Genomic DNA, 27,670 nt, shown 5'->3' with positions numbered 1-27,670 from the left:
GCCGTCACATCATGCAGAAGTGGCTGCAGATTCTGTTATGTATGGTGCCCTTCATACTGCCCTCCAATATTTGAATGTTGTGCTGTATCCAATGCTCCTTCTCCTCTTGCTCCTGCATCCGGAGGTCTCACAGGTAGTACTGAATCTCACTGTGCGAGGGCAGTCTGGCCATGTGCCCACTGTGGTGCCTTTCTCTCTTTGTGGGTGCAAAGAAAAAAGCAAGTTTCAAACACAGCCAAAAATAATAATGTTCTAAATAATCTCTTATACTGCATGCATCCAAGCAAAGGAGGTGTGTTGTGCACTTGAAGGAAAGTCTATAGCGCCTTCTTTGATGAGAGGGTTGAGGTAAGGAGAATTCTTATAAGTGCACATTGTCTCCTAAGTGCAGAGTAACTGAATAAATTGCCCATTTCTCTCATCACTTCTCCCCACCCCCTTCTTTGCCTTTGAAGTAGATTGAAGGTTACTTTGCAAATGTTCTATATATGGGAGAGATGGTATTTGCATCTAAGGTATACAGTGTATTCTTTTGCTGTACCGTTATTTAGTACAGGGATCCTCAACGCTGGGCCCCCAGATGTTCTTGGACTTCAACTCCCATAATCCCCAGGCCCAGTGGCCTTTGGCTGGGGATTATGGGAGTTGAAGTCCAAGAACATCTGGGGGCCCAACGTTGAGCATCACTGATTGAGTACATTTATCTTCTGCCTGTCACAAGAGTCACAGATTATTTAAAAAGGAAATTTGACAGGCTTTTTATTGTACTGAATGCCAACACAGCACTTTAGAATATATAGTTATAACATATAGATTCTGCGATAGAATATAACTATTTTAATGGAGCAGAGAATGCACTTTCGCAGTAGGATTTGAAAACTGGTGGTTTGCCGCAGTATGTGATGGCTAACTGTAGGACATCTAACTTTGTAATAAGAATGCATTTTAACTAGTGGTGGACAAGATGTGGGCTCTGGCTCATTTCTTTGGGGCTGTGAGCTGCTCTGCACTCAGTGATTTAACACAACATTTTATGACACTAGAGGCCTCTCGGTCCATTTTCAGAGAGGGGCACTGCACCCAAAACTCACTCTGAAAGACAAATGCTAGGTATGTCCCTATAAAGTCGTCAACTCACCAAATACCTCTGTCCTTGGCTGACTCGGAGCCAGTTTCATTTCTGAATACTGTTCCTGTGGCACCCCTGCAACAAGAGTAAATATCAGAAGGCTTCAGCACCTCTAAGCTGTGGTCTAACAGACATGGCATTTTGCAGTATATCTGTGGGAGCACATACCTGGTATGGATTGAGTTGCACTTGGCAGTCCAAGAATTCCATGCATGTCCAGGAGATTTGCAATGTGCAGGTCCCAAGTCATGAGGCTTATCTCTTCAAGGGGAATGTCTGTGCCTAGTCAGCATGCAGCATCTGCTACTGCTGAGTGTACATCACTGCTCTGGCTGTGCCTGTGCTCCCCTATGGCTTTTACCCGAGGAGCCACATGCCCCCAATAGCAGCTTGATCATTTACACAGATTCTCAACACTGAGAAACTGGAGTGCTCAAGGCACAGATCTATCAGCCTGCACTGCTCATTCTGACTCCAGTTCTCCTGGCAAACATGCTGTCCCTGCATTCTGCTAACCTGGGATGCCTGGCTGAGCCAGAAGGCTCCTTAATGTCTTCATTTGTGCAATGAGTACAACTGAAGTAGGCACTGTCCTCATGCTTGATGTGCCAGAGTGCCAAGATGCATCTGCCGAGTTGGTACTCATGAATGGAACAGCAGGACACTCAGCCAGGTCCACAAACACACTGACGCAGAAGGTGAACGACAGTAAGAGGTCAGGTGGCAGGTGAGAGCTCAAAGCCTGCTGGTCAAAACACAGACAGAAACGGCAAAGCAGTAGGTCATCAGGTGGGAAGCAAGGAGTTATAATCTGACAAGACTGAAAGGGAAATGTGCCAGACACAAGTGGACTGTGTGAAACTGAGACAACATGCGAACTGACCTGAAGGGCGTTTATAGCTATAAGTGAATCATTGTGTTCCATTGCTTTTGGCAATGAACTAGGTAAGCAAGCCCATCACTTCAAGACTTTGTGCTCTTTGCATCTGGTTCTAGGCTGACACACCACATACGATGATTATACATTGTGCCAACATGTAATATATTTTTTAACACATATATTGTTCTTTGCATCTTTCCCTGCAAGATAGATAGGCCAAGGAAGATGTTTCAGAGAGGCAGCACACCATAGGTTGTGTACCCTATTGTTCAAGTGCAACAGTTGTCCGGAATCCAAGCTCTCAACTTAGCAGAAGCAGATTTCAACACATCCTTGAATTAGCGCAACACTAGTCTGGATGTCAGCCACAGTCTTAAAAAGCAAAGAAAAACATTGGACTAGTCCGACATATAAACAGAGACTGCAACGTTTCAGAGTGGCAGCATGTTAGCAAGTTAATTTGGAGTACCTTCCATCATATCCATGCCATGAGGGACCCTACAGTGTCCAGCATGACTTATAACCCAAACTGGATACTGCTGATTCAGGGCACAGTACAAAGCTTGAATGAATGTCTGGTAATAGCCAGCCAGTCCTGGATTACCTGAAAAAGAAAAAGAAAGTCTGTTAGTGGTGTGAAACTGAAGCACTTTAGCTGAAAGACTATGAACAAGAAACTTTATATAAAAGATCTTTCACTATCCCGACAATTGCACAACTGTCTATAATTCTCTAAGGTGTACCTGTGGCTAATCCCATGTGTAGTAGCTCTTGCGAGAGATCGCGAGCAGAAGCACCATGGTGATTGGGCAGTAGAGATTCCATAAACAGATAGGGAGGAGGGGCCTGTGATGGTTAAGGACAGTTGGAATGCAACTGTTACTGGCTGGAAGATGGTTTTTATTGTAGAGGAGAGGAATCTATCTATATATAAAAAGGATAGTGGGCAGGGGTCTGTGAAGAGAGGGGTTGTGAGGGAGGAAAGAGCCCCTTCAGGAGAAGGAGGCTGCCACTGTGTAAGTTAGATAAGGTAACAAGATGAACAAGATCTGTTAACTCAGGAAGAGAGAGAGAGAGAGAGAGAGAGAGAGAGAGAGAGAGAGAGAGAGAGAGAGAGAGAGAGAGAGAAGAGAGAAAGAAGAAAGGGCAAGGGATGGGCCCAAGCCTGTCAGTGGCCCGAGGGTAATGAGCAGCCATGGCGGTGCCTATTGTCAGCAAGGAAGGGCCCAGTCAACCACTGCTTCTTTTGGGGGCTACTGAGGCCATTGGCAGAGGGAGGCAGTCAGGCAAGGGACGGCAGGCCTGAGGGGAATGAGCGGCCATGGCGGTGGTGGCAGCGAGGAAGGGTCCAGTCAACCGCTGCTGCTGGTTCTGCGGAGAGAGGGAGGAGCAAGAGCGGGGCTCTGGGGAAGAGGTCTCTGGGGATAGAGGGCTTCAGCTTGGCCAATAGGCAACAGCAACACTTCAGCCAGTAGGCGGGGTGAGGGGGATGGAAACAACTGGATGGAGGAGGAGGAGCAGGAGTGGGCTCAGGTGAGGGTGGAGAGATCTCTGAGGTGAGGGGGGCTGTGGCAGGGGGTGAAGGGAGCATTTGGGTACTAACACGCAGATGCTCTGTGTGGGTTAAGTTAATTGTTTGAATTCAACAACCAATGCAACCTTAAATGCAGCTATTCACAGAGAAACAGATGATTTCTTCCACTTAAGAAAAGGAGCAGCCAGCTTTGCCCAAAGTAACCGATCAGATCAGTTTCTGGACCTGACCATTTTTCTCTTATGACAGCAACATTCATTTTTTCAGAGAAAAGTTAATTTTAAAATTATTCCAATAGATTTCTATGTTATAGGAGACACTGATGCTGGGAGATATAGAAAAAGGGAGAAATGTGTACTGGCTTAAAAAAACCCCAAACCCAATTAAATCCCCCCATTCAAACTATTCCAAAAACCACAGTCCAAAATTCTGTTAAAGTTAATATTGCAAATTATTATACCAATACGCAACATAATCTGTGCAAATAAAGTTCTATTGCAACGTTTTTTTCAAGCAACACTTAAGACCAAATTATCTACTCAGATATGTGTCTGGTCATGGAGAGATGTGCTTGTGTTTTAAGCCTTTGAAATACAATGCAGCAGAGCTCTCTTCTTCCTGGTCCTGCTTGCCACAGAACTCTTTGGTAAAGCAGCCCAGGAACAGTATAAAGTGTGCCAGTGCTGCAGATGACCCAAAGAAAGAGATAGGAAGGCTCTCTGTGACCTACCTCACTTTTAACCTGGGCAGTGGATCTGGGCTATCCAAGTTCAGAACTGCTGGGTCAGCAGGGCTCCCTGTGCCTCCAGATAGCCACAGATTCCTGGGTTAACCCCCTCCTACCCAGGAATCTTTGAATATGAGAACATATTCATAACATATATCATATCATATATAAAACATAACATATCATAACATATCAGCCTCCCTGATTAGATATGGACAACCGTTTAACAACATATTTTACCATGCATCTACATCCACTGTATGATTAAATATCCTCACTGCTTTGTAGAATGATATGGTCAACACTAATCCAAATTCAACTTTGGATTAGTTTGTTCCATCTGACTGTTGACAGAGACCAGAGCAACAAAAGACTTACCTGAGCTGCGGGTTCTGCAGGACTAGAATCAAAACCCTTAATTCAGAGCCCAATACACATGCAACTCTCATTGGTGAATATGGGTAGGGAAAGCAAGCATTATGGCCAGAGAAACATAATGGTCTCTAGAGAGTTTGTTGTACTGGCCTTTACTTTTATCACATTTTAAAGACAGACAATACACCTGCACAACTGCCCATTATCTTATCCTTTAAAAAGCAGTATTGCTTTTAAGCTCAAGGATACACAAGATCTCTTAACTGCATCATTATCACAACTATTTGCTAGGTAAACTGCTTTGAGAACTTTTCTGTTGAACAGCAGCTGAACTACTATTCATTTATAGCCAAGCTATTTATGGACTAACAAAACTATGGAAAGGAATGTGTGCTTCTGAAGTTTATCAATAGTTGTAGATAATAATACTTAGAGTGTTCAGAGCACTTTACCTACATGATCTCAGACATCCTTACAATAGCACTATGGAGATGTAGGTCAGTATTACCTCATAGTGCAGAATCAATAGTTTGCCTAAGGCTACAGTAGCCAGTTCATGACAAGATCTGAACCACGGATTTTGCAATTCAAAATTCTATATTTGCAAAAAGAGGATTGTCATAATGAGCCTTCACCGTGCCAAGAATATTGACACAGGACAAGCAGACCGGCCTCTCTCTTTAATTACCTTAACTTCAATGTGCTGCTTGGCACTACTGCGAAAGGGCAAAGCAGCTACTTGGTAATGCCCCAGAAACATTCCAAGAAAGTCAGTGGTTTTAAGTGAAATGGTTTGAATGAAAAAGACAAAAGGGAAGGTTACCTGCGAAATAGGGTACCTAGAACAGAGTAGTAGGGAAACTACTAGAGCTGGTGGGCAACACTGACTTTACTAAGCCATAGATCAGGCACTAATTTACATTTCCACAAAGCAGTCAAAAAAGTGAAAGGTGAATACTGCTGGAAGAGTTACTGTACCCTTGAAGAAGCTGCTGAAAAGCTGAGGAAAGGATTTTGGTGTGGGTGTGGCAGTGGGATTTATTATTGTTGTTATCTATCTTCTTTGTTATATATAATTCGCTAAGGCATACCCATGGTAATCCCATGCATGGCAACTCTAGAAATAGTTTTGGAGAACTTCCAGACAGCGAGGGGGACAGGCGGGGGCAGCCAGCCAAAAACAACAGCGGCAGCGGGGGGAACTAGAAAGTGTCGACCAGCCACGGGTGGTGAGGGAAAGCGCCAGCCAGGCCATGGACAGCAAGGGAAAGTGGACTGGGAGGAGAATTAGGGGCACAGATGCTCTGCGCTGGATCAGAGTGAGTGCGCAATTCTCTAAGGTGTACCCATGGCTAATCCCATGTGTGGCAGCTCTCGTGAGAGTTCACGAGCAGAAGCACCTGACTGGACAGTGGGGATTCCATATGCAGATAGGGAGGAGGAGCCTGTGATGGTTAAGGTCAGTTGGAAGGCAACTGTTACTGGTTGGAAGATGTTCTTTATTGTAGAGGATAGGATAGTTCTCTCTATATAAAAGGATAGTGGGCAGGGGTCTGCGAAGAGAGGGGTTGTGAGGGAGGAAAGAGCCCCTTCAGGAGACGGAGGCTTCCACTGTCTGAATTAGATGAAGAAACAAGATGAACAAGATCTGTTAATTCAGGAAGGGAGAGAGAGAGAAATGAGGGGAAGAGAGAAAGAAGGAGGGGGAAAGGACGTGCCCGAGCCTGTCAGCAGCCTGAGGGGAACAAGTGGCCATGGTGGCGGCAGCAGCAGCAGCAAGGAAGGGCCCAGTCAACCACTGCTGCTGTTTGGGGCTACCGAGGCCATTGGCGGAGGCAGGCAGGCAAGGGATGGGCCCGGGTCTGTCAGTGGCCTGAGGTAGAATGAGTGGCCATGGTGGTGGCAGCAGCGAGGAAGGGCCTGGTCAACCGCTGCTGCTCCTGTGGGGAGCAGCAGGAATGGGGCTCAGGCGAGGACAACTCTGGGGATAGGGGGCTGCAACTTGGCCAATAGGTACCAGCAACGCTGCAGCCACAACCAAGAGGGGTGAGGGGAATGGAAGCAACAGGATGGAGGAGCAGGAGCACATCTCAGGTGATGGTAGAGAGATCTCTGAGGTGAGTGGGGCTGTGAGTGAGGGCAGCAATCAAGTACTAGTGTGCAGATGCTCTGCATGGGTTAAGCTAGTTATTACAAAAAACACCATCAAAATTAAAACGTATTTATATGATAAAGGTTTAAATCCTCAGAAATACTGCACACAGCAAATCACTGTAATGTATTTTTTGCTAGCCAATTTTTCAACAGCTCTCTCATCCCAAGATGTTGGGGGTTTCAATTTGAGTAAGAATTAGTTTCCTTGCTTGAGGAAAGCTAATCTGCCTTTGGCTACAAACCAACCACCAGGGAAGAAGCAACTTCTAACTCCCCTATGCTCATGCATGGAAGCCAGCCCACACAGATGTCAGAAGGATTTAAATGGAGCATGTACAGAATACAATGTTCTCACATACGGAGAAATTTGGGGAGGCAGACTAACTTATTAGAAACAACTGATAATCAAGGTTTAATGAGAAACATGCCGTTTCTATAACCGACCGAGATGAGGAACTTCTGAGGGCCACTCAGGCATACATACTTTTTCCAACACAGAAGCTATATGTTTGAGAACTGTGTACAATGTCATGCGTGAACATGTGTCTGTGTTTCTGTATTATGGATTCTAGGCACAGCTTACCTGCCAGAGGTAACCCCTTGGAGGAAGCCTGGGTTTAAGTACGAAAAACAATTAAGATAGCATATTTCTCTAGACTGTCTGCTCCACACAGAGATATTCCAATTTGGATTAACTCTAGAAAGCTGTTCTACATTTGTTCAGCCTCAGCCCACTTGAGGATCTTGCAAGGATCTATCCTGAATCTGATATTTTGCATTTAACATGATAGTGTTCTGAATAGAGGCAAATTTCTCTTCCAACATACCAAGCCATGTTGGAAGCCATGTTCCATGTTAATGGAATCCTAACCATTAACAATGCCTACTTCCCACAGGTCAAAAAAAAAGATGTATAGTTTAAGCCTCTGGTTCAGTGAGGCCAAAGCCAAATAATCGACACTGCCCTCAATACCATGTGGAAGTGGCAATTTGTAGTGCCCTCTATCACACAGTACTGTGTATATGCGGCGCACGTGCGCCGTGAAGGGCACATGTGTGCCGCCAGCTTTTTCTACTTTAACCCTTTGCAGACAACGATGGGGGCAGGGGCGGCAGGGAGGAACTCTGCCGCCCCAAGAACGTTTTTGGAAAGTCCAGCACCGGAGGGGGAAGAGCGGCGGGGTGTGTGTATTTAAGTACTACCACCCCCCCTTAAAGACACACTCCGTCCGCCGCCAAAATTCCGGACCGGTCCGGAGGCCTTTTCTATGGCCCCGGACTGGTCCATGCACACTATTATACCTCAGTCATGTCTCCCCATATTTGACTCTTTTCCAAACAAAAAAGCCCCACATGCTGTAGCCTTGCCTCAAAAGGAAGGTGCTCCAGGACCCTGATCATCTTGGTTGCCCTCTTCTGCACCTTTTCCAGTTCTACAATATTATTATTTTGATTTATTTATTCAATAAATATCCTTAAGATACAGTGACCAGAACAATATGCAAAACTCCAAATGTGGCCGCACAGTAGATCTGTATGCATTATAATACTAGCATTCTTTATTTTCAGTCCCCTTCCCAATGATCCCTAGCATGGAATTTGCCTTTTTCGTAGCTGCTGTGCACCAAGTCGACACTTTCAAGAAGCTGTTAACCACGACCCCAAGATCTCTCTCCTGGTCAGTCACCAACAGCTCAAACTCCATCATTGTATATGTGAAGTTGGGTTTTTTTGCCCCAGTTTGCATCACTTTACACTTGCTTACATTGAACCGCATTTGCCATTTGTCACCTACTCACCCAGTTTGGAGAGATCCTTTTGGAGTTCCTCACAATCTGTTCTGGATTTTACTACCCTAAATAGTTTAGTGTCATCTGCAAATCTGGCCACTGTTACTAGCTCAGCTTATTCTTCCTGGCTCCCAGAAGCCTCACCATTTACAGCTGTATCTCCAGGCTTGGAGATTGTACTTTTGCTATGCTCAGGAGCTGCACCACAATGTGAGCTCCTAGTTTATGTTATACATGGGGACAAGTCACTTAGCTGGCACTGGACTGGTCACCCCTAGATTTAGGCTGCAAGTAACACAAATTGCAAAGGTAATCACCTTCACACCCCTCTCCCTATATGGGGGCCCGGCTAAGCAGACTCCAGAAATGACCATCGGACTTTGGTCATTTCGGACTTAGGATAAAACCTAAAACTCCCCTCACCCCCTTACAAGAGATATACAACACCTGTTGCAAACAAAGCAATTAGGCTAGGAAGGGAAAGCAAGTGCAGCAGCAGTCTCCGTCACAAAAGGTGCAAGTTAGTGATGTAACTTTGAAAGTATGCCTATCAAAACTTGATAGAATTATTGGGAGAATAAGTCCCAACACAGGATATACTTTGACGCATCTGCATATTCTAGTTTTCATTACAATCAGCCTTGCATACAATAGGCTATTCACACCCGGTCCTACCGAGGAAGGACAATCAGACACAATGCATCCCACGCCAGCCCGCCCGTGCTCTTCTATTCAGCAAAGTGTGACAAAAGAAATATGCCTCCAGACACATTTTAGGATAAAAGTATCTCTAACTCCATGACCCAGTGTGCTCCCTTGTCCTTCCAACTTGGGACTCCAACTGCAGAACACCTACGTGCTCTCTTGTGCTTTACACCTGGGACTCTACTGCAAAAAGAGCTCCAGCAGACCACCTTGGTGTTCCCCTCTCCACTGGGGCCACCCGAGCTGAAATCACTGCCTGGATCGGTCCGTATGCCCTTCCAGCCAGCGTCCCTGGCAGGCATAGGGAGCTGGGCCCACCGAGATACCTATCTCATGGGCATCCATCCTTACACTAACCTCTGCAACTCTCTCCCTTCCACCTCACTGTCCTTGACAGACACAGGTCTCCTGCTGCTCGAAGCCCTGTTGCCTAGAGACAGGTACAGTATAGTGGTTGTCTGGCTCTCAGGAACACAATCTATTCACTTCGATTCAAACTTCCCCCTTCCCCCTCTCTTAGCATCTCTCTCTTGCTGCCTCTGAATTTACACATGATCTGTAACTTTAAGCTAAATGTGCCTTATAGTAGTCTATTTTTAAACATTTGTATTGCCTTTACATTAGGGCCACCTAGTAACTTAGTCTTACTACTTTTACTATTTTTCTTTCTATAAACTCCTTTTGTTAATCAAAACCTCTATCCCAAACCTCTTGCCAGTTTTCTTGAGTTCAGATGCTTGCACAAATTAAAACTGCTTGGAACTGCCTTGCCTTTTGAACTAAATCCCCCACATTTGCCCAAACTGGGGGTGCTGACCAAACACCCCGGAGGCATTTTCATCAACACCACGTCACTGGTAACCCAACTTCTAGATCATTTATGAACAAATTACAGAGCACTGGTGCCAGTACAGATCCCTGAAGGACCCCACTTCTTACTTCGTTCCATTGTGAAAACTGTCCATTTACTCCTACCCTCTGTTGCATGACCTTCAACAAGTTACCAATCCACACATGAACCTGTCCTTTAATCCCATGACTACCAAGTTTACTCAAGAGCTTTTCTTGGGGAATTTGGCCAAAAGCTTTTTGGCAGTTCAAGTATACTATGTCAACCAGATCACTTTTATCCACATGCCTGTTGATGCTTGCAAAGAACTCCACACGGTTAACAAGGCAAGACTTGTCCTTGCAGAAGCCATGCTGGTTCTCCTTCAGCAAAGACCGTTCTTCTATGTGTTTAACAGTTTTGTCCTTAAGTATGCTTTCCATCCATTTACCTGACACTGAAGTTAAGCTAACCTGCCTGTAGTTTCCAGGATTCCCACCCCACCATCCCTTTTTGAAAATCAGAGTTACATTAGCTGCTTTCCAGTCCTCTGGTACAAAACCCAACTGTAGGGACAAATTACATATTATTGCTAGGAGTTCAGCAATTTCACACATGAGTTCCTTCAGACTCATATTATGGATGAAAGAAGCCTTCCACACTAGCAAAGAGAAGATTACTATTAGGATGATAATTTACATACTGTATATAAAGTACATTTATATACTGCCCCACACAAAAAGGTCCCTGGGTGGTTCACAATATAAATCCAATTAACACAATAACATAATTAAAACCATTTAAAATACAATAAACACTCTAAAACCAAGCTAAAACTGAAGATGCAAGCTAAAGAGTACGTGGGGAAACCAGTGCTGTCCAGTGCTTGTATGATCTTTGTGATAAGTCTGTTTTGATGATTAATTGCCAGCAGTGTTCTTGGTTCTGGCTAAGTGACTGGTGACATTGCATTGACTTTCTGAATAACCCACAGAATCTCTTACTCATGCCAGTTTACAATATACAGCTAGTTATCTTTCTTATGTCTAATCAATTTCTGAATAATTTATTTATTGTTAAATTTGTATACTGCCTTTCATTAAAACAATCCCAAGGTGGTTTCAGCTTCACTGTTCCCTTTTCATTTCTCTGCCACACAACACATCTATCTCCTCTTTTATACTTTGAGTATGATCCAGTCTGATTAGAACTTATTTCCACCATGCACAGGGGCTTTGTGGGGAGCTATGGGGGTGGTGGTGCATACAGACCTCTCAAACCTGTAACTGCTCCTCAAGCTTCCTGCATACAGACCTATACACTTGGATGGAGGTGGGTGGGAGCAAGCAAGCCTCTATCCAGTCTATTGTGGGAATCCTCTGCATGTACAGTGCCGTGCGATCGGATTGGATCAGATTTTTTATCAGGACTATGCTAGGCTTCCCCATGTTCATACCGTGCAAAGCTTACTGGAATTCTGGGACATGAGGTGCTCCTAAAAATCCAGATAGACTTTTAAATAAACAATGAAACATGCAGACACACAGATATGCACCTTTGGGAATTGTGCTACAACTATCAGGCACAAAAACCAATTTTAAAACTTTTGCTTTTAAAGAGTTACATTTGTTGTATTTTTCTGTTGCTAAAAACACAACTTCTCAGACAGAGTACTTTGGGAAGCAGAAGACAAAGCAAACCTTTTTAGGGGAGTACAGTCCACTTTACCCTATTCACATGATGAGCCACTACACAAGAACAACTCAACCTGTGGAAACCGCCAAGTTAATCTAATCTTTCAGAGGGTCACAAATATAATCCAAATCTTTACCCTTTATTATTTCAATTTAATACCATCCTAGGTCATGTGAGAATATACTCACAGGGATGTAAATTAAGTTTTAAGTCAAGGGGTAGACCAAGATTACCAGAGGGTGGCAAAATTCAGAGCAAAGTTTGAACATATGCTCTTGGATATATTCAAAATGAAATGATTAAAGAACAGGATATTCAGGAGCATATGTTACAATTACTTTTCATTCAGCAAAAATAACCAGCATTTAATTTTTGATGAGCCAAGATACAAATCCACTAGAATGTGGACAACATATTTATGCTTATCTTTAAAACAGCACCATCTTCTGGTACATCTGTTTTCACACTACAATCAGAAAGCACAATTGTCTCATGTTCATAATTATATTTCATTTGTATTAAAAATGCTGCCTGTGAAACATATATGGTGAGCACAGCGCAGTAAATACATCCCATTCCAACACTGAGAGCATCTGCGGCAATTTTTCAACAAAAGCAAGGAATGGTTTTGTGTTTTGTTTTTTACCTGCAACCCCAAGACCTAATGCTGAGGTTTATCCCTCCAAGTGGGATTCAAATAATAATAAACTTCTGAATGGAAGGAGATAAGATTTTTACTAGAACTCTTATGATCTAGATGCTTATATCCATCATTTGCTATGAAATGCAATGGACAATTGGTACTTCCTGCTCCCAAATAAAACCCCCAAATCTAGACAGCAAAGGCCATTTTGAAGTCTCTCCTCCTGCTCTCACGCTCATCTTCCTACACACAATGCTTCCAATCTTCTCTATCACTGCTAATTTTCAATTCTTAACCCCCTTTCAGCATCTCCATACTCCACTTCTTCCAACCTGTTGCTTGTCCCCACATTTCCGAACTCTAGACTCTATATGAGAGGAGCAGAACTGGATTCAGGGACATTCCAGGAAGCAGATAAAACAGAACTATATCTCTATATAATATTCATGCCAGCTAGGAATACATTTTAATGAAGCTTATGCATTCTGAACCACCAACCCATGCAAGAGTTTTAATTGCTCAATCTGGTATTAAACCAACTAATTTAGGTATAGTCACATATAGAAGAGTCACAAGAACCCAGAGATCTCTCAGAAAACCCTAAAAGAAAGAATTCTTTCTTTCTTCTATCATTCTATCAAGAATTCTATCATTTCTTCAAAATTTAAGAGGAAAAGAGATTTCTTTTTACTAGAACTGTAAAATGTAACACATTTCCTGCATTTGTTCACATTCTTTCTCCCTCTCATACACAAAGCCCAAGTATGCTCTTCTAATATAAATTAGGCCCAATAGTCATGGTCTTAAGTGACAACTTTTATTTTGCTTTCTACATTTTAAGCGTATTTAATCTACCAATAAATATATTTGAAAATTATGACACAAGGGGTCAAAAGTGCATTGAACTCTATAAATAAGAGAATTAACGATCAATACGAGGGATAATAATACTCATGGCAAACCAGTTAGTTCCAGACTTTCCAACTTCTGTTTTTGAGTCAAGGTTCACCAAGTAATTCTTTTGTCCATTTTGATAGTACCAACCCACTACTCAGAGGACAACATCCAAATTAGTTAGATAGGACTAAGGAGCATTGAAATAGGACATGTTAATCATGACCAGCTTAAGTCCCATTAATTTCAACAGGTTTCACGGCCAGAGCTGCTGGGAGCAATGCAGCTGAATCTCAGCACTGCTCCCGGCAGTGTGGGCATGTGGCTTGCATGCCTTTGGGGCTGCAAACAGTCATCTGGGGGAAGGTAGGTTGAACCCTGCCTTCCCTACCACCCACCCAACCCCACACGCAGTCATGTACATAGCCCCTATGAATTTATAGTAATATAATCTACAACTTGTTTCCAAAAATGAGCTGTAATCTGGCATTGTCGCAACACACAAATTTACGCCACTCTTTCCAGCTAGCAATTAGGATATAAGCCTTTCTTAAGCTGACCTACGACTGCTTATTGGAATCTAAAAATAATCTTGCAGCATTTTATAATCCATTGCTGCTAAAGTTTTGAGAATCTTTTCACTGAGCTGGTTCAGATGTCACATAGAACCTCAGATTAAGAACGTACCTGGAATTCGGGAGCATGCATGGGACTGGTCATATTAAGCTGGTCATGGGAGCACGTAATGGGACTTAAGCTCCCTCCGCCCCATCCCCACGCGAGTGTCTACTTCCTATGTAGGTTAAAATAAGCAGCGCTTGGTTATGTCGTTTGAACTGGCCAATCTCAGGTTAGTCTAACCTACTTGCTTCAGGCAACCCAAGATCTGTTACCAGTCCTTGAGAACAAACCTGAACTGCACTATGTTTATGCCTTTATGCAAATGAACTCAATACCTTTTCTCTTTATACCTCTGCTACACACATCTCCATGTAAAAAGAACCAATGCTAATGAGCTCTGATTCCCAATCCAGAAGCATAAGTTCAGGGGAACTGAAGATTACTCAACTGAACCTAGATTTCACAATTCAAAATATATGTGATGAAGAAGATAAGCTATTGACCGCATATGCCTGCCTACTCATGGGTGCCAGAAAATATGACAGGGTAACACCTCTCCTGAAGTCATTGCACTGATTGGCTATTCGCTTCTGAGTTCAATTTAACGACCTGGTTTTGACCTTCAAAGCCTTGCGGGGTTTAGCGCCTATCTACCTACAGACCCGCCTCCCCCATCCAGTTACATCCTGTCCGGTCAGATCATCTCAGATGGCCCTTTTGTTGGTCCCTGATTTCCGAGAAGTTCGGGGCACTAGGACCCGTGAAAGGGCCTTTTCGGTTGCTGCCTCACTTCTTTGGAACTCTCTTCCCCTTCAGATTTGTTTAGCCCCTTCCTTACTGATTTTTAAATCTCTATTGAGGACTTTTCTTTTTCGCCAGGCTTTTGCCCTGTAGTTTACCTATTTGGTTTTTTCTTTTTTGTTAGTTACTTTAGTTTTTGCCTTGCATGTTTTTGTACACCACTCAGAGTCTTCGGAGTGGGTGGTATGTTAAATGTTTCAATCAATCAATCAATCAATCAATCAATAAGGTGAAATGCAGCACGAGGCTGAACAAATCTCAACAGCAATAATACAAATTAAATAGGCTTACATTATTACAAAATTAAGTAGGCTAGCAATTTTGTTGCCTAACCCAAGATACTTATGCAAGCAGAGCTGTTTTAAAAAAACACAGTGTTTTTTCACATACATTCCTTTTATTTAAAGTGTGAATTTTACAACTGGTCTATAGTAATGTATATATCTGACTCAGGATAAAATCCTTCATTCATGGCCCAGTCTGTGTCTTAGGACTGGTTCACACATGAATGTAGTCAGCTCTAGATTAATATTTTACTATTTAAATTCCAATGAAAGGCATTGTGCAATGGCTTCTTCACAAATCCGTAGGTCACCTTTTGATGCAACAATCATCAAGTGATGAATATATGACCAACTAAACAGGTGTTCTATATGACACAGGGTCAGTTTGGTCAATACCATCCCTGCCTGCCTATGTGTTTAGGAAGTGGATGCATTGAGAGTACACCCACCGAAACATTCTCTGTCAACATTTCAATGCCCTCCCAGCACATCTATTTATCACTAAGGCATGAGTGCTGCTCATCTGAATAGCCCCTCTACACATGCTCCAAATACTTGTCAAACAAAAGCAACAATGAGCATGCTCTCAGCACATCCCCTCTTTAATTGTGGAGACAGGGACAGTATCATTTGAACCAGTCCATATAAACATCATGGAGGAGAGCGAGAGCCCGGAACTGCCCATAAAGATTATAGGACTCCACTACACAAAATGCAGAGTCCCTTCACTTGCCATGATATTCCTGACTATATATGCCAAGCTGAAATTCTCCAGTCCTTAAATGGAGGATTCTCAGCAGTAGGTAAGACAGACATGCAACTTTGAACAAAACAGAGCAATCCCCCCACCCCTCAAGAGAATCTTGTGAATTTCACAGGCCTTCAACAACTCTCCATTCTTTTCTGCAAGCCTTTTTAGGTCTCTGTTCGCACACACACACACACAACCTTTCCTACTAGATGTAGTTGTGTCCAGGTCTTCCTTTTATTCTTTCCAGCTTCTCTTCAGTTATATCTTGAACTTTCCCCTGTTTCTTCGAGCACACCTGGTCATACTTGCCCCATCAAGAGGCTACTTAACAACTTACCAGGAATGACAAGAAATAAGAGTCTGGGAGCACTTTCATTTCCCCAAAGATCTTTCCAAGGACCACACTTCAAGACCTGAGTAGCCGCTCCACAGATGTACATGAACTCCTCATGTAGTGGGACTTGCTCTTCAGATGCCAATTTCATGCTCACTGTTAAAGAGAATTTAAAAAGCTTTACATTTAACATGTTAAGCATAGTTATGCATGCACAATCAACCCCTAACATATACACTTCTTTGTAACCAAAGCAACTCTGCACTTATCTCCTCCTTGGCCTAAAGAAGAATTATCCAGTGATATTTTTGTTGTTCACTATTATACTTGTATCAATTTGCTCAAGGCTCCCAATGGTTTCCTGTCCAGGCAGTGGAAAGTTAAACACCCACTTAGCTGACACCTACTTAGCTTCAGGCAAGTTAAAGGTAAAGCATGCCGTGGAGTCTGTGTCAACTCCAGGTGACCACATAGCCCTGCGGTTGTCTTTGGTAGAATACAGGAGGGGTTTACCACTGCCTTCTCCCGCGCAGTATGGGATGATGCCTTTCAGCATCTTCTTATATCACTGCTGTCCATTATAGGTGTTCCCTATAATCTGGGAAACATACAAACAGGGATTCGAACTAGCAATCTCTGGCTTGCTAGTCAAGCCATTTCCCTGCTGAGCCATTAGGTGGCTGTTCAGGCATGTTACAGAATCATATGTTCCTAGAAAATCCACAAGCCCCAGTCTCAGGACTCTCTTAAAGTGTGCATGCCTCGATGGGAGGCCATCCATAATAAAAGAGCTTATGTTTAACAACTTTGAAGTTATGCAGTCATCATTGATAAAGCCTATGCCATTTTTCCAATTTTCTAAATGAAAGTTTTGGCAGGTAGAGCAGGTGATGCTGCCAAACTAGGAATATCAATCTGAAAGATCTGTTGGACTGAACCAGTCACTTGCTGTTCAGTCCATGTACAAGGAAATCAATGAGGATATTCCATTCATTTTGATGAGTACTACTTCAAACCTTTCATTACTATATACATAGACACACCACCTTGTGAAATGGTACAGAACACATTGATCAAAATCAGATTTGTCACAGGTTAGAGATTTAAGACATCGGATGCTAAGTGGATATACACTTTAAAATATTCAGCTTTTCTTTAAAAGAAATGGGTTTTCCTGCAGCCTGGTCACAAATTCCAAAGAAGACTTCAAGATTTGTTAAATAGCCTTCCTATGCTCCACCCTTCACTAAAGATAAGTTAACCAGCCACAGTACCCCACAAACTGAGGCTACAGGTGACAATATACTCTCCCACATCAGAAACTCTCATTCCTAATGATCTTTACTTTTTAGTAGGAACTTCCAGTTATGCTTGTAATTTTATCTAACTTTAGTTTAACTCCTAATTCTCCATATGCACTGAATCAGAATTAAGTTTCATATGAATTCAATTGACTTATTCCCAAATAAGCTTGCATGGGATTGCAACCCAAGACATTTCTTTAAGCTACAAATTCCTAAACTGTTGGAGTACAATCCTAGTTAGGCTCAAATAGGACCTGTGATTGAGCTGAACAGCAAAATATGGATTCTATCCATACTAATACTAATGGACTATAAACAGAATACATTAATTGCAGCACTTGCAATATTTGCAATTGATAGAAATGTATACTCCTGCTTTCCCACATGGCAAACAGGTGAAAATGTGTAAACACAAAATTTTAAAGTCAAAATAATCACAAAAGTGTGTGTGTCAAGTGTATCAAGGCTTTATGTTCAAAAAAAAGCATTTGTGAAAAGGGATATTTCTGAGGTTGCATGGAGAATTGACAGTGCCCAACCATGGAAGCATCATCACCTCTTAGTGAGAAATGGATATACGTAAGAACAGCCCTGCTGGATCAGGTTCAAGGCCTATCTAGTCCAGCATCATGTTTCACAGTGGCTCACCAGATGCCTTTGGGAAGCCCACAGGCAAGAGTTGAGGGCATGCTCTCTCTCCTATTGTTTCTTCCTTGCAACTAGTATTTAGAGGCATCTTGCCTCTGCGGCTGGAGGTGGCTTATAGCCCTCAGACTAGTAGCCATTGATAGACTTGTCCTCTGTGAGTTTATCTAAACACCTCTTATAGTCATCTAGGCTGCTGGCAGTCATCACATCCTGTGGCAGAGAGTTCCACAAGTTGACTATGCATGGTGTGTGTGTGTGTGTGAGAAATGTAAAGGGGGGGGGGTCTTCGAGTTCACCATGAAGATAAAATCAATGTATAGCCCTGATGAAGCCTACCTCTACACAAAACACATCAACATTACAATGTATACCTTCCCTAGAAGAGCGGCAGTTATATTTCTTTATGCTCCTTCATGAGCCCAGACCTTTGTGAGGTTCTGTGTCTTATGGGATGTGTCTCTTTAAAGAGAGAGAGAGAAGTTTGGATAATATTGGATCCAGCTATACCCAAGGGGAACAGCATTATACAAGACACCAGAGAAATGCTCCAAAGCAATCACACCCAGAGTCAGGTGATCTGCCATCTTTCCCAACCCCATGCTCTCTCACACCTGCATGAAAACAGAAGTCAAAACGTGACGCTTCTTCTCCCCCATCCAGCAGAAGGGGTGTGTGTGTGGAGTGGGGAGATAGAAGATATAAGTCCCCCCCCCCACCGTGGGCAAGGAAAAAGGAAAGCAGCGACAAGGCTGTACCCCTGAAGCGGTACCAAGTCCACCTAGCCAGAGGCTGAGCAGGCTGTTACTTGCCCTTTGGGCTTTACTTCTAGGCGGAGGAGCTTCTCCCAGGCTGCCTCCTCGTTGCAGTGTGCTGGTAGCAGTTATTACCTGTTAAGGGCAGATGAAGGAAAGAAAGGAGAAAGAAAGAGTAGCCGGAAGGAAAGTTATTGTTATTTTTAAACCTTCAAAGGCGAGGTGGGTTGAGCATGAGGAACAGAACGACCACTCCAGCCACCGCCAAGGGAAATGCGAGTGGAACCCAGCGGGTCCCCTTCCAGTACGTACCTCCCTCCTGTTGTTGCTCGGAGCCCGCTACCAGCTTTTCGGAGGCTGAGACAGGCATGGTAGCTCTCCTAGATCGGGCGGAAGCCATAACCCGTACTAAGCTAAGCAGAGGGAAGAAAAAGAAGCTGCTCACACCGGCTCTTCCGCCAGGTTCGGAGCTCAGCGGCTGCTGGGCGGGCCGATAACCTACGAGCCGCTCGTCCGATTGGCTCAAGAGGAGAGCAGCCATCCCACCTCAGCCCATTGGAGGAGGATGCGGGGAGAGAGGACAGTACGGGGGCGGGGCGGGCTGCGTCCCAGTCTATTGGTCGGGCATCGGCGCTTTGAATGTCTGTCTTTTTCTTTCCCCCGCATCTTCCCATGACGTGAAGAGTTTACGTTTCTGTTTCTCCTGCAGCTTGCATGGGGTTGGGGCTTACTCTGATGGAGTCTTGCCCAGGAGAGAAAGGCCACTCTATCTCTGTGGGCAGGCAACAAAGCCAAGGAGAGCTGCTAGTGGCTGTTCAGCCTCTGGCTTTATGTTAAACTAGTATTTTTTAGCCCGTTAAAATAACAGGCGCTAGCACCTCCCCCCGCCCTTTCTTCCTTCTCCCTCTCTCGCCCTCCTTTCCTTTTTTTTCTTTCTCTCTCTCTCTCTCTTTCATTCCTTCCTTTTCTCTCCCTCTCTTTCCTTTCCTTCCTTTCTTCCCCCTCTTCCCCTTCCCTTCTTTCTTTTTTCTTTCTCTCTCCCTCTTTCCTTCCTTTCTTCTCTCTCTCTCTCTCTCTATTCCTTCCTTCTCCCTCCCTCTCGCCCTCCTTTCCTTCCTTTTTTCTCTCTTTCCTTCTTTCCCTCCCTCCCTCCTTCTTTCTTTTGTCCTTTCCCCTCCCCTCTCTCTCTTTTCTCTCCTTCCTTCTTTCCATCTTTCTATTGTCCTACTCCTCCTGTTCAGTGTAGAAGTTACTCTCTACAAAGATAAGTCTTGGGATTCAATCTCACCTTTATGCCACTTGCCCTAGGAACCCTGACCTTGTAATCTCACACCCAGGAAAATGGGCAGGCCATGGACTTGGTTACACAACGGGAAGGCGGAAGGGCACTCTGTACATGTTCTCAGTTACTCTTGAGGAAGACTTCGTTCCCACGGGCCAAAGCGGAACCTTGTCATTGTAAACAGGTTGCGGTTCAGCGTGCCTCTGACTGACAGCGAAGAATGGGTTCCTGAGAGAGAGCAGCGGCAGGAAGCAGTGGCAATAGCCCCTGCTTCACTGCGCAGGGTGGGAAGACCGCGGTGAGGCGCTGTGAAATCAGGGAGGAGGCAGAGCTGTCGGCTGCACCTGGTGGCGGCGGCTGCTGCTGGGTCCTTCCTTCCTTCCCGGAGTGCCTTGCCTCTTGCTGGGCTCTCCCGCCGGGAAGAGGGCTAGCCGACCTTTGCAGCCGAAAGCTCGTAGTCCTGCTGGCGGCCTGGGAAGGCGGGCCCCTGCCAGGGGTGTGTGTGCTTGGCCGCGCTGAGGCGGCATCAGCGAGCGACCACACGTTCCCGGGCAGCAGCAGGAGACGGTGCGTGCCGCTTGCCTGTTGCCCAGCAGCACTCGGGGCGTGGGCAGCAGGGACAGCAGCACCTGCAGAAGCCGCTGCTGCCGCCGCCTTGGAAAAGTGCCTGCTTAGCGCCCCTCGCAGACCCGAGGTGAGTCCCTCCCGGCGGCGTCTTGGCAGCCGAGAGTAGGAGGAGGAAAAGCCAGAGCTCCCCTCTGCCCTTCCCGGTCCCCGCCTCTCTTTCTTTTGTTTTTTGACGCCATTATGTTTCCGCCGCTGCCGCTTCAGTTTTTAACTCCCGCCATTGCTGTCTCTGCTCTCCCGGTCCCCCCCCCCCCCCCCCGGGCCTGTCTTTTTACTCTTTTCTTCCCGTCGGTTTTTTTTTTGTTGTTGTTCCCTGCTGCTGCCCGTGTCTCTCCCGGTTCCCCCGCTGCCGCATTAGCCCTCTGGGGTGAAGCCCCGCCGGCCTGAGCAGGCGGGTGGCCAGCGGGCGAAGCCTCACCAGCCGGGGGGGGAGGAGGAGGTGGCAGCGGGATGGCCTGGCCCTGGCCTGCCCGCTGGGGTGAGGAGGAGGCGGTGGCGGGCCCTGTCCTGGCCACTTGGTGGAGGCTGCGGCAGGCCAGCCTAGCCTGGCCACCAGGAGGAGGAGGCAAGAGGCAGCGGCAGGAAAGCCTGGCCCTGGCCTGCCCAGCCCAGCCACCGGGGTGAGGATGAGGTGGTGGCAGGCCCTGGCCTGGCCGCTGGGAGGAGGAAGAGGTGGGAGGCTGAGGAAGCCAGAAAGCAGGGGCTGAGAAGTGGGCAGTGGGGGGGGGGAAGCGGCCGGTTGGCTGGCCGCCCATCCCAAAAGCCGGGCATGCCGGGGGGGGACAACAGCTGGGCCCAACTAGATGTGCAGATGCTCTGCACCTGGGCCCACTAGTAATAATAATTCAGCTTCCTAATGTATAACACTCCTAATTTATTAAGCTTTATTCAATGGTAAAAAACAAAAACAACCCTGCTGGTTTGACCGGAGTTAAGGCTATCTCAGTCTGGCTCAAGTTCCACAATGCCAGGAAATTGGAACCTAAGGTTGATGCCTTAACAGAGATACTATGAAGTGCTGTGCAGTGTCACAAATTGTGCTCACTTACAATGCTCTCTCACACCTGCAATGCTCTCTCACACCATGCTCTCTCACACCTGCATGAAAACAGAAGTCAAAACGTGACGCTTCTTCTCCCCCATCCAGCAGAAGGGGTGTGTGTGTGGAGTGGGGAGATAGAAGATATAAGTCCCCCCCCCCCACCGTGGGCAAGGAAAAAGGAAAGCAGCGACAAGGCTGTACCCCTGAAGCAGTACCAAGTCCACCTAGCCAATGGCTGAGCAGGCTGTTACTTGCCCTTTGGGCTTTACTTCCAGGCGGAGGAGCTTCTCCCAGGCTGCCTCCTCGTTGCAGTGTGCTGGTAGCAGTTATTACTTGTTAAGGGCAGATGAAGGAAAGAAAGGAGAAAGAAAGAGTAGCCGGAAGGAAAGTTATTATTATTTTTAAACCTTCAAAGGCGAGGTGGGTTGAGCATGAGGAACAGAACGACCACTCCAGCCACCGCCAAGGGAAATGCGAGTGGAACCCAGCGGGTCCCCTTCCAGTACGTACCTCCCTCCTGTTGTTGCTCGGAGCCCGCTACCAGCTTTTCGGAGGCTGAGACAGGCATGGTAGCTCTCCTAGATCGGGCGGAAGCCATAACCCGTACTAAGCTAAGCAGAGGGAAGAAAAAGAAGCTGCTCACACCGGCTCTTCCGCCAGGTTCGGAGCTCAGCGGCTGCTGGGCGGGCCGATAACCTACGAGCCGTTCGTCCGATTGGCTCAAGAGGAGACCCAGGAAAAGATGAGATTTGAATAGGTTCTATGAAAGATCAAAGGAAAATACACTATAAGAAGGAGGCTACTAGACAGAGAGTCAGCAATCTTGTGCCTACAGCAAGATTTGCTCACAGCAATGCCAGAGTTTGCTGCTAAGCCGCAGGGCTAGAGGCAGGAACTCTGTCCATGGACAGGAACTGTCTCCTACAGCAGTTCTGTGCCTACGGGCAATCTGCTCACACGCCATGCCAGAGTTTGCTGCTAAGCCGCGGGGCAACAGCAGGAACTCTGTTCATGGACTGGAGCTGTCTGTGACTTCTACTACGCAGTGAGAGGTCAAGACTCCCCAGCCATGATGCTCTGGCTCTCAGCCATGATCTGAGCAACTGCAAACACTCCTGTCTCCTGCCAAGTGCCTCGCTCCTTCAAGCTGAAAAGATCTCCGTTCTCAGGTCTCTGATCCTGGTAAATATGCTGCTCCTACAAGCCTGGAATCCCCTCATCCCTTCCCCTTCTCCTGCTCCCTTCCCCTCTCCCCCTACTAACTCCTGATCTCCCCCAAACCATGCCAGCCCTCAGCCTTCCTCCCCCACTTCTTTTCTGCCTGTATCTGAATTGTATTAGGCTCTAGGAAGATTTAATGCACACACATATGGTAGTTAGGAACACGCTGAATATTGGTACTGGCTAGGATGTTCTGTTTAGATACTGTTAGTAATATTGATAAGAGTGTTCTGCTTTCTGCTAGATTATGTTGTTATTCTTTTATACTCAATAAAGCCCGTTGAATCAATAAAGCCCATTGAATCCATTGATTGGTTTGATCTCCTTTCTTCCATGCGCCCAGATCATACATGGTCACCATATAAAAGAACTTGGTCACTTGGTGACACTATGAGCCAGACCTAATTTTGTATACTAGCTAATGAGCATATTTAATATATAAATCAGGCCTGGTCCTTAACAATAGGGAGACCCTTACTCACTGTCTCTACTCCCAATGCCCCTAGTGATCATTAGGACAGTTGGTGCAAAAGGTCAATGCACTGGAAGTTCATCTCCAACACTATCACTGAGGGATCTAGGGAAGGAGTAGGGATGTGCGTTTCGTTTCTGATACAAAACGTTTTGTGCACAAAACAGGCCGTTTCGGCTGTTTTGTAGCCAAAACAAAACACCCAATGCTCAAAACAGAAAATTTTGTAGCCAAAACAAAACATCCCTGTTTCGGATACAAAATGTTTTGTTGTTTCGGCTGTTTTGGAACTCCATTTTGCAATCGCAAAATGTCTTTCTCCTTCAGTCTCCATTTTGAGTTTTGACATCTGTTTGAATTTCCAGCCCTTCCAGCTCGCAGATTGGCAAGCAAAAGCATGGGCTGATCTGCTGGCAATTGCCTCCTTATTTCTTTTAAGCAAATTTAAGGGTAAATTTTACCCTCATTGGCTAGTGGGGCAGTGTGCATTTTATTGTTGTTGTTTCACACTGTGTGTGTAGATCAATTGTATTTCGGGGGTGGGGGGATGTGCATGTGCATCACCTTTGGAAATCTGCCTGATTTTTTCCAAAGCTCTGCTGTTGTTGATGTGTGATGTTGATGTTATTTGGGGTGGATTTGGGGCAGAAAGGGGGCTTTGGGGGCAGAAGAGTGGTTCAGGTAGTAGTGCCCCAATGGGTGCCTGCTGCCACCCAGATTCCAAAGGAATTGGGAAAAGGGCTGATTTTTAAAGCATTTCTGAAGTTGACATGTCTTTGGGGCAGATTCGGGGCATAAAGGGGGCCTGAGGGGCATAACAGTGGTTTGGGTGGCAGTGCCCCAAGGGATGCCTGCCACTTGCCCTATTCCAAAGGAACAGGGCAAAGGGCTGATTTCTTAGGAATTATTGAAGTTTACGCTTCTTTAAGGTCCCCCCCCCAGGGAATAATGGAAGTTTCAGAAGACCCATAACTCCACCTGGGGGGCACTGGGGTAGCCGGGAGCAAGTGGTAGTGTAGTGCACACAGGGTGCCAACCACCCCCATGGGTTGCTAACCCATGGGGTGCTGGGTTCTGTTGTTTCTGAGGTGTTCTGAGTATAGATTCTCTGGTAGCATATGAGATTTTCAATGACAAACCATGAATCCACTCTCATATGCTACCAGAGAATCTGAATCTACTCATCTCAGAAACAACAGAACACAGTGCCCCATGGGTTAGCAACCCATGGGGGTGGTTGGCACCCTATGTGCTCTATACCACCACCACTCGCTCTGGGCTATCCTGGTGTCCCCCAAGTGCAGTTATGGGGCAGGAATTATGGAGGTCCATCATTCCCTATGGAGAAGAACTTTACAGACGCGCAAACTCCATTACATCTTTAAAAATCAGCCCTCTGCCCAATTCCTTTGAAATAATTCTAGCAGCTTCCTTGCCCCCACTGCACACTACCACCCACCCTACTCTGCTCTGGGCCACCCCTTTCCCCCAACATGAAGCTATACTTTTGCTGAAACCGCCATTCTTCCCTATGGGAAAAATCCTATACTTCAAAAAGTCACCAAAAATCAGCCCTTTGCCCAATTCCTCTGAAATTTGGGTGTTAGTTTCCACCCATTGGGCACTACCACCCCCACTCACTAGTTTTCCCCCGGGGCCATTTTTCAAAATCCAAAACATTTTGGATTCGGATTTTGCAATTTTGAACAAAGAACAAAATTGGGGTGTTTCGGATTGGCTGATTTCGAACAAAGAACAAAATGGGGGTGTTTCAGATTCGGGCCAAAAACAAAACAGAAAACAAAACAAAACGCACAACCCTAGGAAGGAGGCATCCTACCCTCCCTCAGCAATGAATTAATGATATTAATTAGACCATCCCCAATAATTTCCTTGCTAGATAGAAGCAGCCAAGTTGGGCAAGGATCCAGAGAATAAGTGGTAGACCGCATTGCCCCAAGCAGCTTGTCCACGTCCTCAGGCATCACATATTGAAACTGATCCAATCTAATACTGCAAGAGGGATTGCTGGACACCCCCTTCATAGGCTATGAAGAAATAGTGGAATCCAAGTTGGCCCAAATACAGGAGATTTTGTCCACAAAGAACCCATTAAAAGCATCACAGCAGCAGAACATAGTCTCTGGGGACTGGTTTGAAATGGAAGGAGCCTGAATCAAACTCCTCACAACCCAGGACAGCTCTGCGGAATGTGAACCTGCAGAAGCAATGCGTGCAAACCAGAATTGTTTTTTCGCAGCCCTGGTCTCTTCTGCATAAACCTTCAAATGGGCTCTATGCTGTGTCCTGTCAATTTCGAGCTGAATTCTCCTTCACTCGTGCTCCAGTCACCTACCTTGCTGCTTCAGACCCTGCAATTCCTCTGTATAACAAGGGGTCACTTTTAAAGTTGGAAAGGACGCTTAGGAGCGATTGTGTCTACTGCCCTGGTGAGTTCCCTATTTCAGGTTCCTACCAGGGCATTGACAGAATAACTGGCAGGACCAGCATTAAAATCCTCCAAGGCTTTTTGGAATCCTATTGGGTCCAGTAGCCGTCTCGGGCAGACCATTCCAGTCTCCTTACACAATAATTCAAAGGGCAGCCTGGGATGCCATTTGGCCAAATGCCTTTAGATTACACATTGTACTTGTGTTTATAGAAATACTGGAGTTTAACATCTGTACTGTGTAAATGATCATGTAAGTAACATTTTTGCTTGTAATCTTTCAAAAATAGTTCAAAGTTCCATTTCCAAAGTAGTAGGAAGTAACTTGCCTAGCAAGCAAGAGGTTGTTGTTTCAAATCCCCGCTGGTATGTTTCCCAGACTATGGGAAACACCTGTATCGGGCAGCAGCGATATAGGAAGATGCTGAAAGGCATCATCTCATACTGCGTGGGAGAAGTCAATGGTAAACTCCTCCTGTATTTTACCTAAGAAAGCCACATAGCTCTGTGGGCTCCAGGAGTCGACACTGACTTGATGGGACAACTTTATTTTAATAGTAGTAATAGTACAGGTCAACCTCATTAATTGCGGTACAGCTATTTGCAGTTCTGCGTATCCACGGTCTCCTAATTGCTACCCAACCTCACTATCCGCAGGTACAAATGGGTTAAAACCCATTTATCCACGGTTTCAAGATGGCTGGAAATGACCTCTGAGGTCTTTTCCAGCCCCCATTTTGTGAAAAGGAGCCATTTTGTGGCTCATTTGGTTTTTAAAAAAGCATCGCCCCATTTTTTGTGGGGGAAATTGGGAATTTGTTGATGGGGAGGCAGAGTCATTCCTGGACAGCTGGAGACCCATGGAGCATGGTAGGGCACTTTTGCTTTTTTTCTGCATTTGGGGGGCCTTTTTGCCCATTTCCAGCCTCCAGGAACCTAACTCCCCTCCCATTCCCATTGCCACAATGCCCAGTTAGCCACGGTTCTGTTATCCACAGTTGTAGTGGAGAACAGAATCCCTGAAGATAATGGGGTTCATCTGTAGTAGTAGCAGTAGTAGCAGCAGCAGTTTCATGTAGCATGAATGTTGCCTGTGTGTTGTACTGAGTGAGCTAAGTATTAACAATGCAAATAGCAAATTTATATTCCCATATATTAACTGGAAATGTATTTTTTTTTAATTAACCCAATCCTAAGTGTGTTTACTTAGCTCCCCCTGCCCCCCAAAAAACCACCTCCATGGTGCCATCACTCTTTTCCTTCATGCAAACTCAAAACCGACATTTTCTATGCAGGCTTTGGCTAAACCCTTTAAGCCCAACTGAAACAAAGCCAAATCTATATGTGTGTGTGCATTGCTTTACATCACTCCCTCTGTTTGTGGACACCCTGGGAGCCTAAAAGGGAAGAAAGCAAGATAGGAGAGGATCTCTACCCAGAGACCCTGCCTGCTCTTACAGAAAGATATTGGGGGGAGGGTTCACCTCATACTAGCCCCACTAAACTACTCGAGAATGTTGGTTGTGCATGCTCATTACCCAAGCATCAGAGAGGAATGTTCTGGCAGAAATGTTGGGCCAGTTGGAGCTGGACGTTTGAGAGTCTGAAGAGAAGCAAGCCGTCTGCCTGGCTCCACCCTCTCTGAAAATTATCTTTTCTGGGGCAAGAAGAATGAGACTAAACAATAATTACCACAACCTCCCAAGTAAGACTGCAGAGGGCTGCAG

General features: G+C 45.4%; 1 protein-coding gene across 5 annotated transcripts in view; it reads right to left on the bottom strand.

The window, feature by feature from the left end:
• The window catches only part of LDAH (lipid droplet associated hydrolase), a 237,370-nt gene that overhangs the window by 118,146 nt on the left and 91,554 nt on the right, over window positions 1-27,670 (bottom strand). For 2 of the 5 annotated variants that reach the window (XR_008313551.1, XM_053285192.1), the window contains exon 1: window positions 1,646-2,467. Coding sequence is in view for 4 of the 5 variants with exons in the window: in XM_053285192.1 (XP_053141167.1) it covers window positions 1,646-2,054 (409 nt within the window). In the remaining variant the exon portion in view is untranslated. The other 3 variants (XM_053285193.1, XM_053285195.1, XM_053285194.1) reach the window with 3 other exon arrangements.

The sequence above is a fragment of the Hemicordylus capensis genome, chromosome 1 (assembly GCF_027244095.1).
Source record: "Hemicordylus capensis ecotype Gifberg chromosome 1, rHemCap1.1.pri, whole genome shotgun sequence".
Taxonomy (NCBI): domain Eukaryota; kingdom Metazoa; phylum Chordata; class Lepidosauria; order Squamata; family Cordylidae; genus Hemicordylus; species Hemicordylus capensis.
This window is presented reverse-complemented; position numbering and strand designations above follow the sequence as displayed.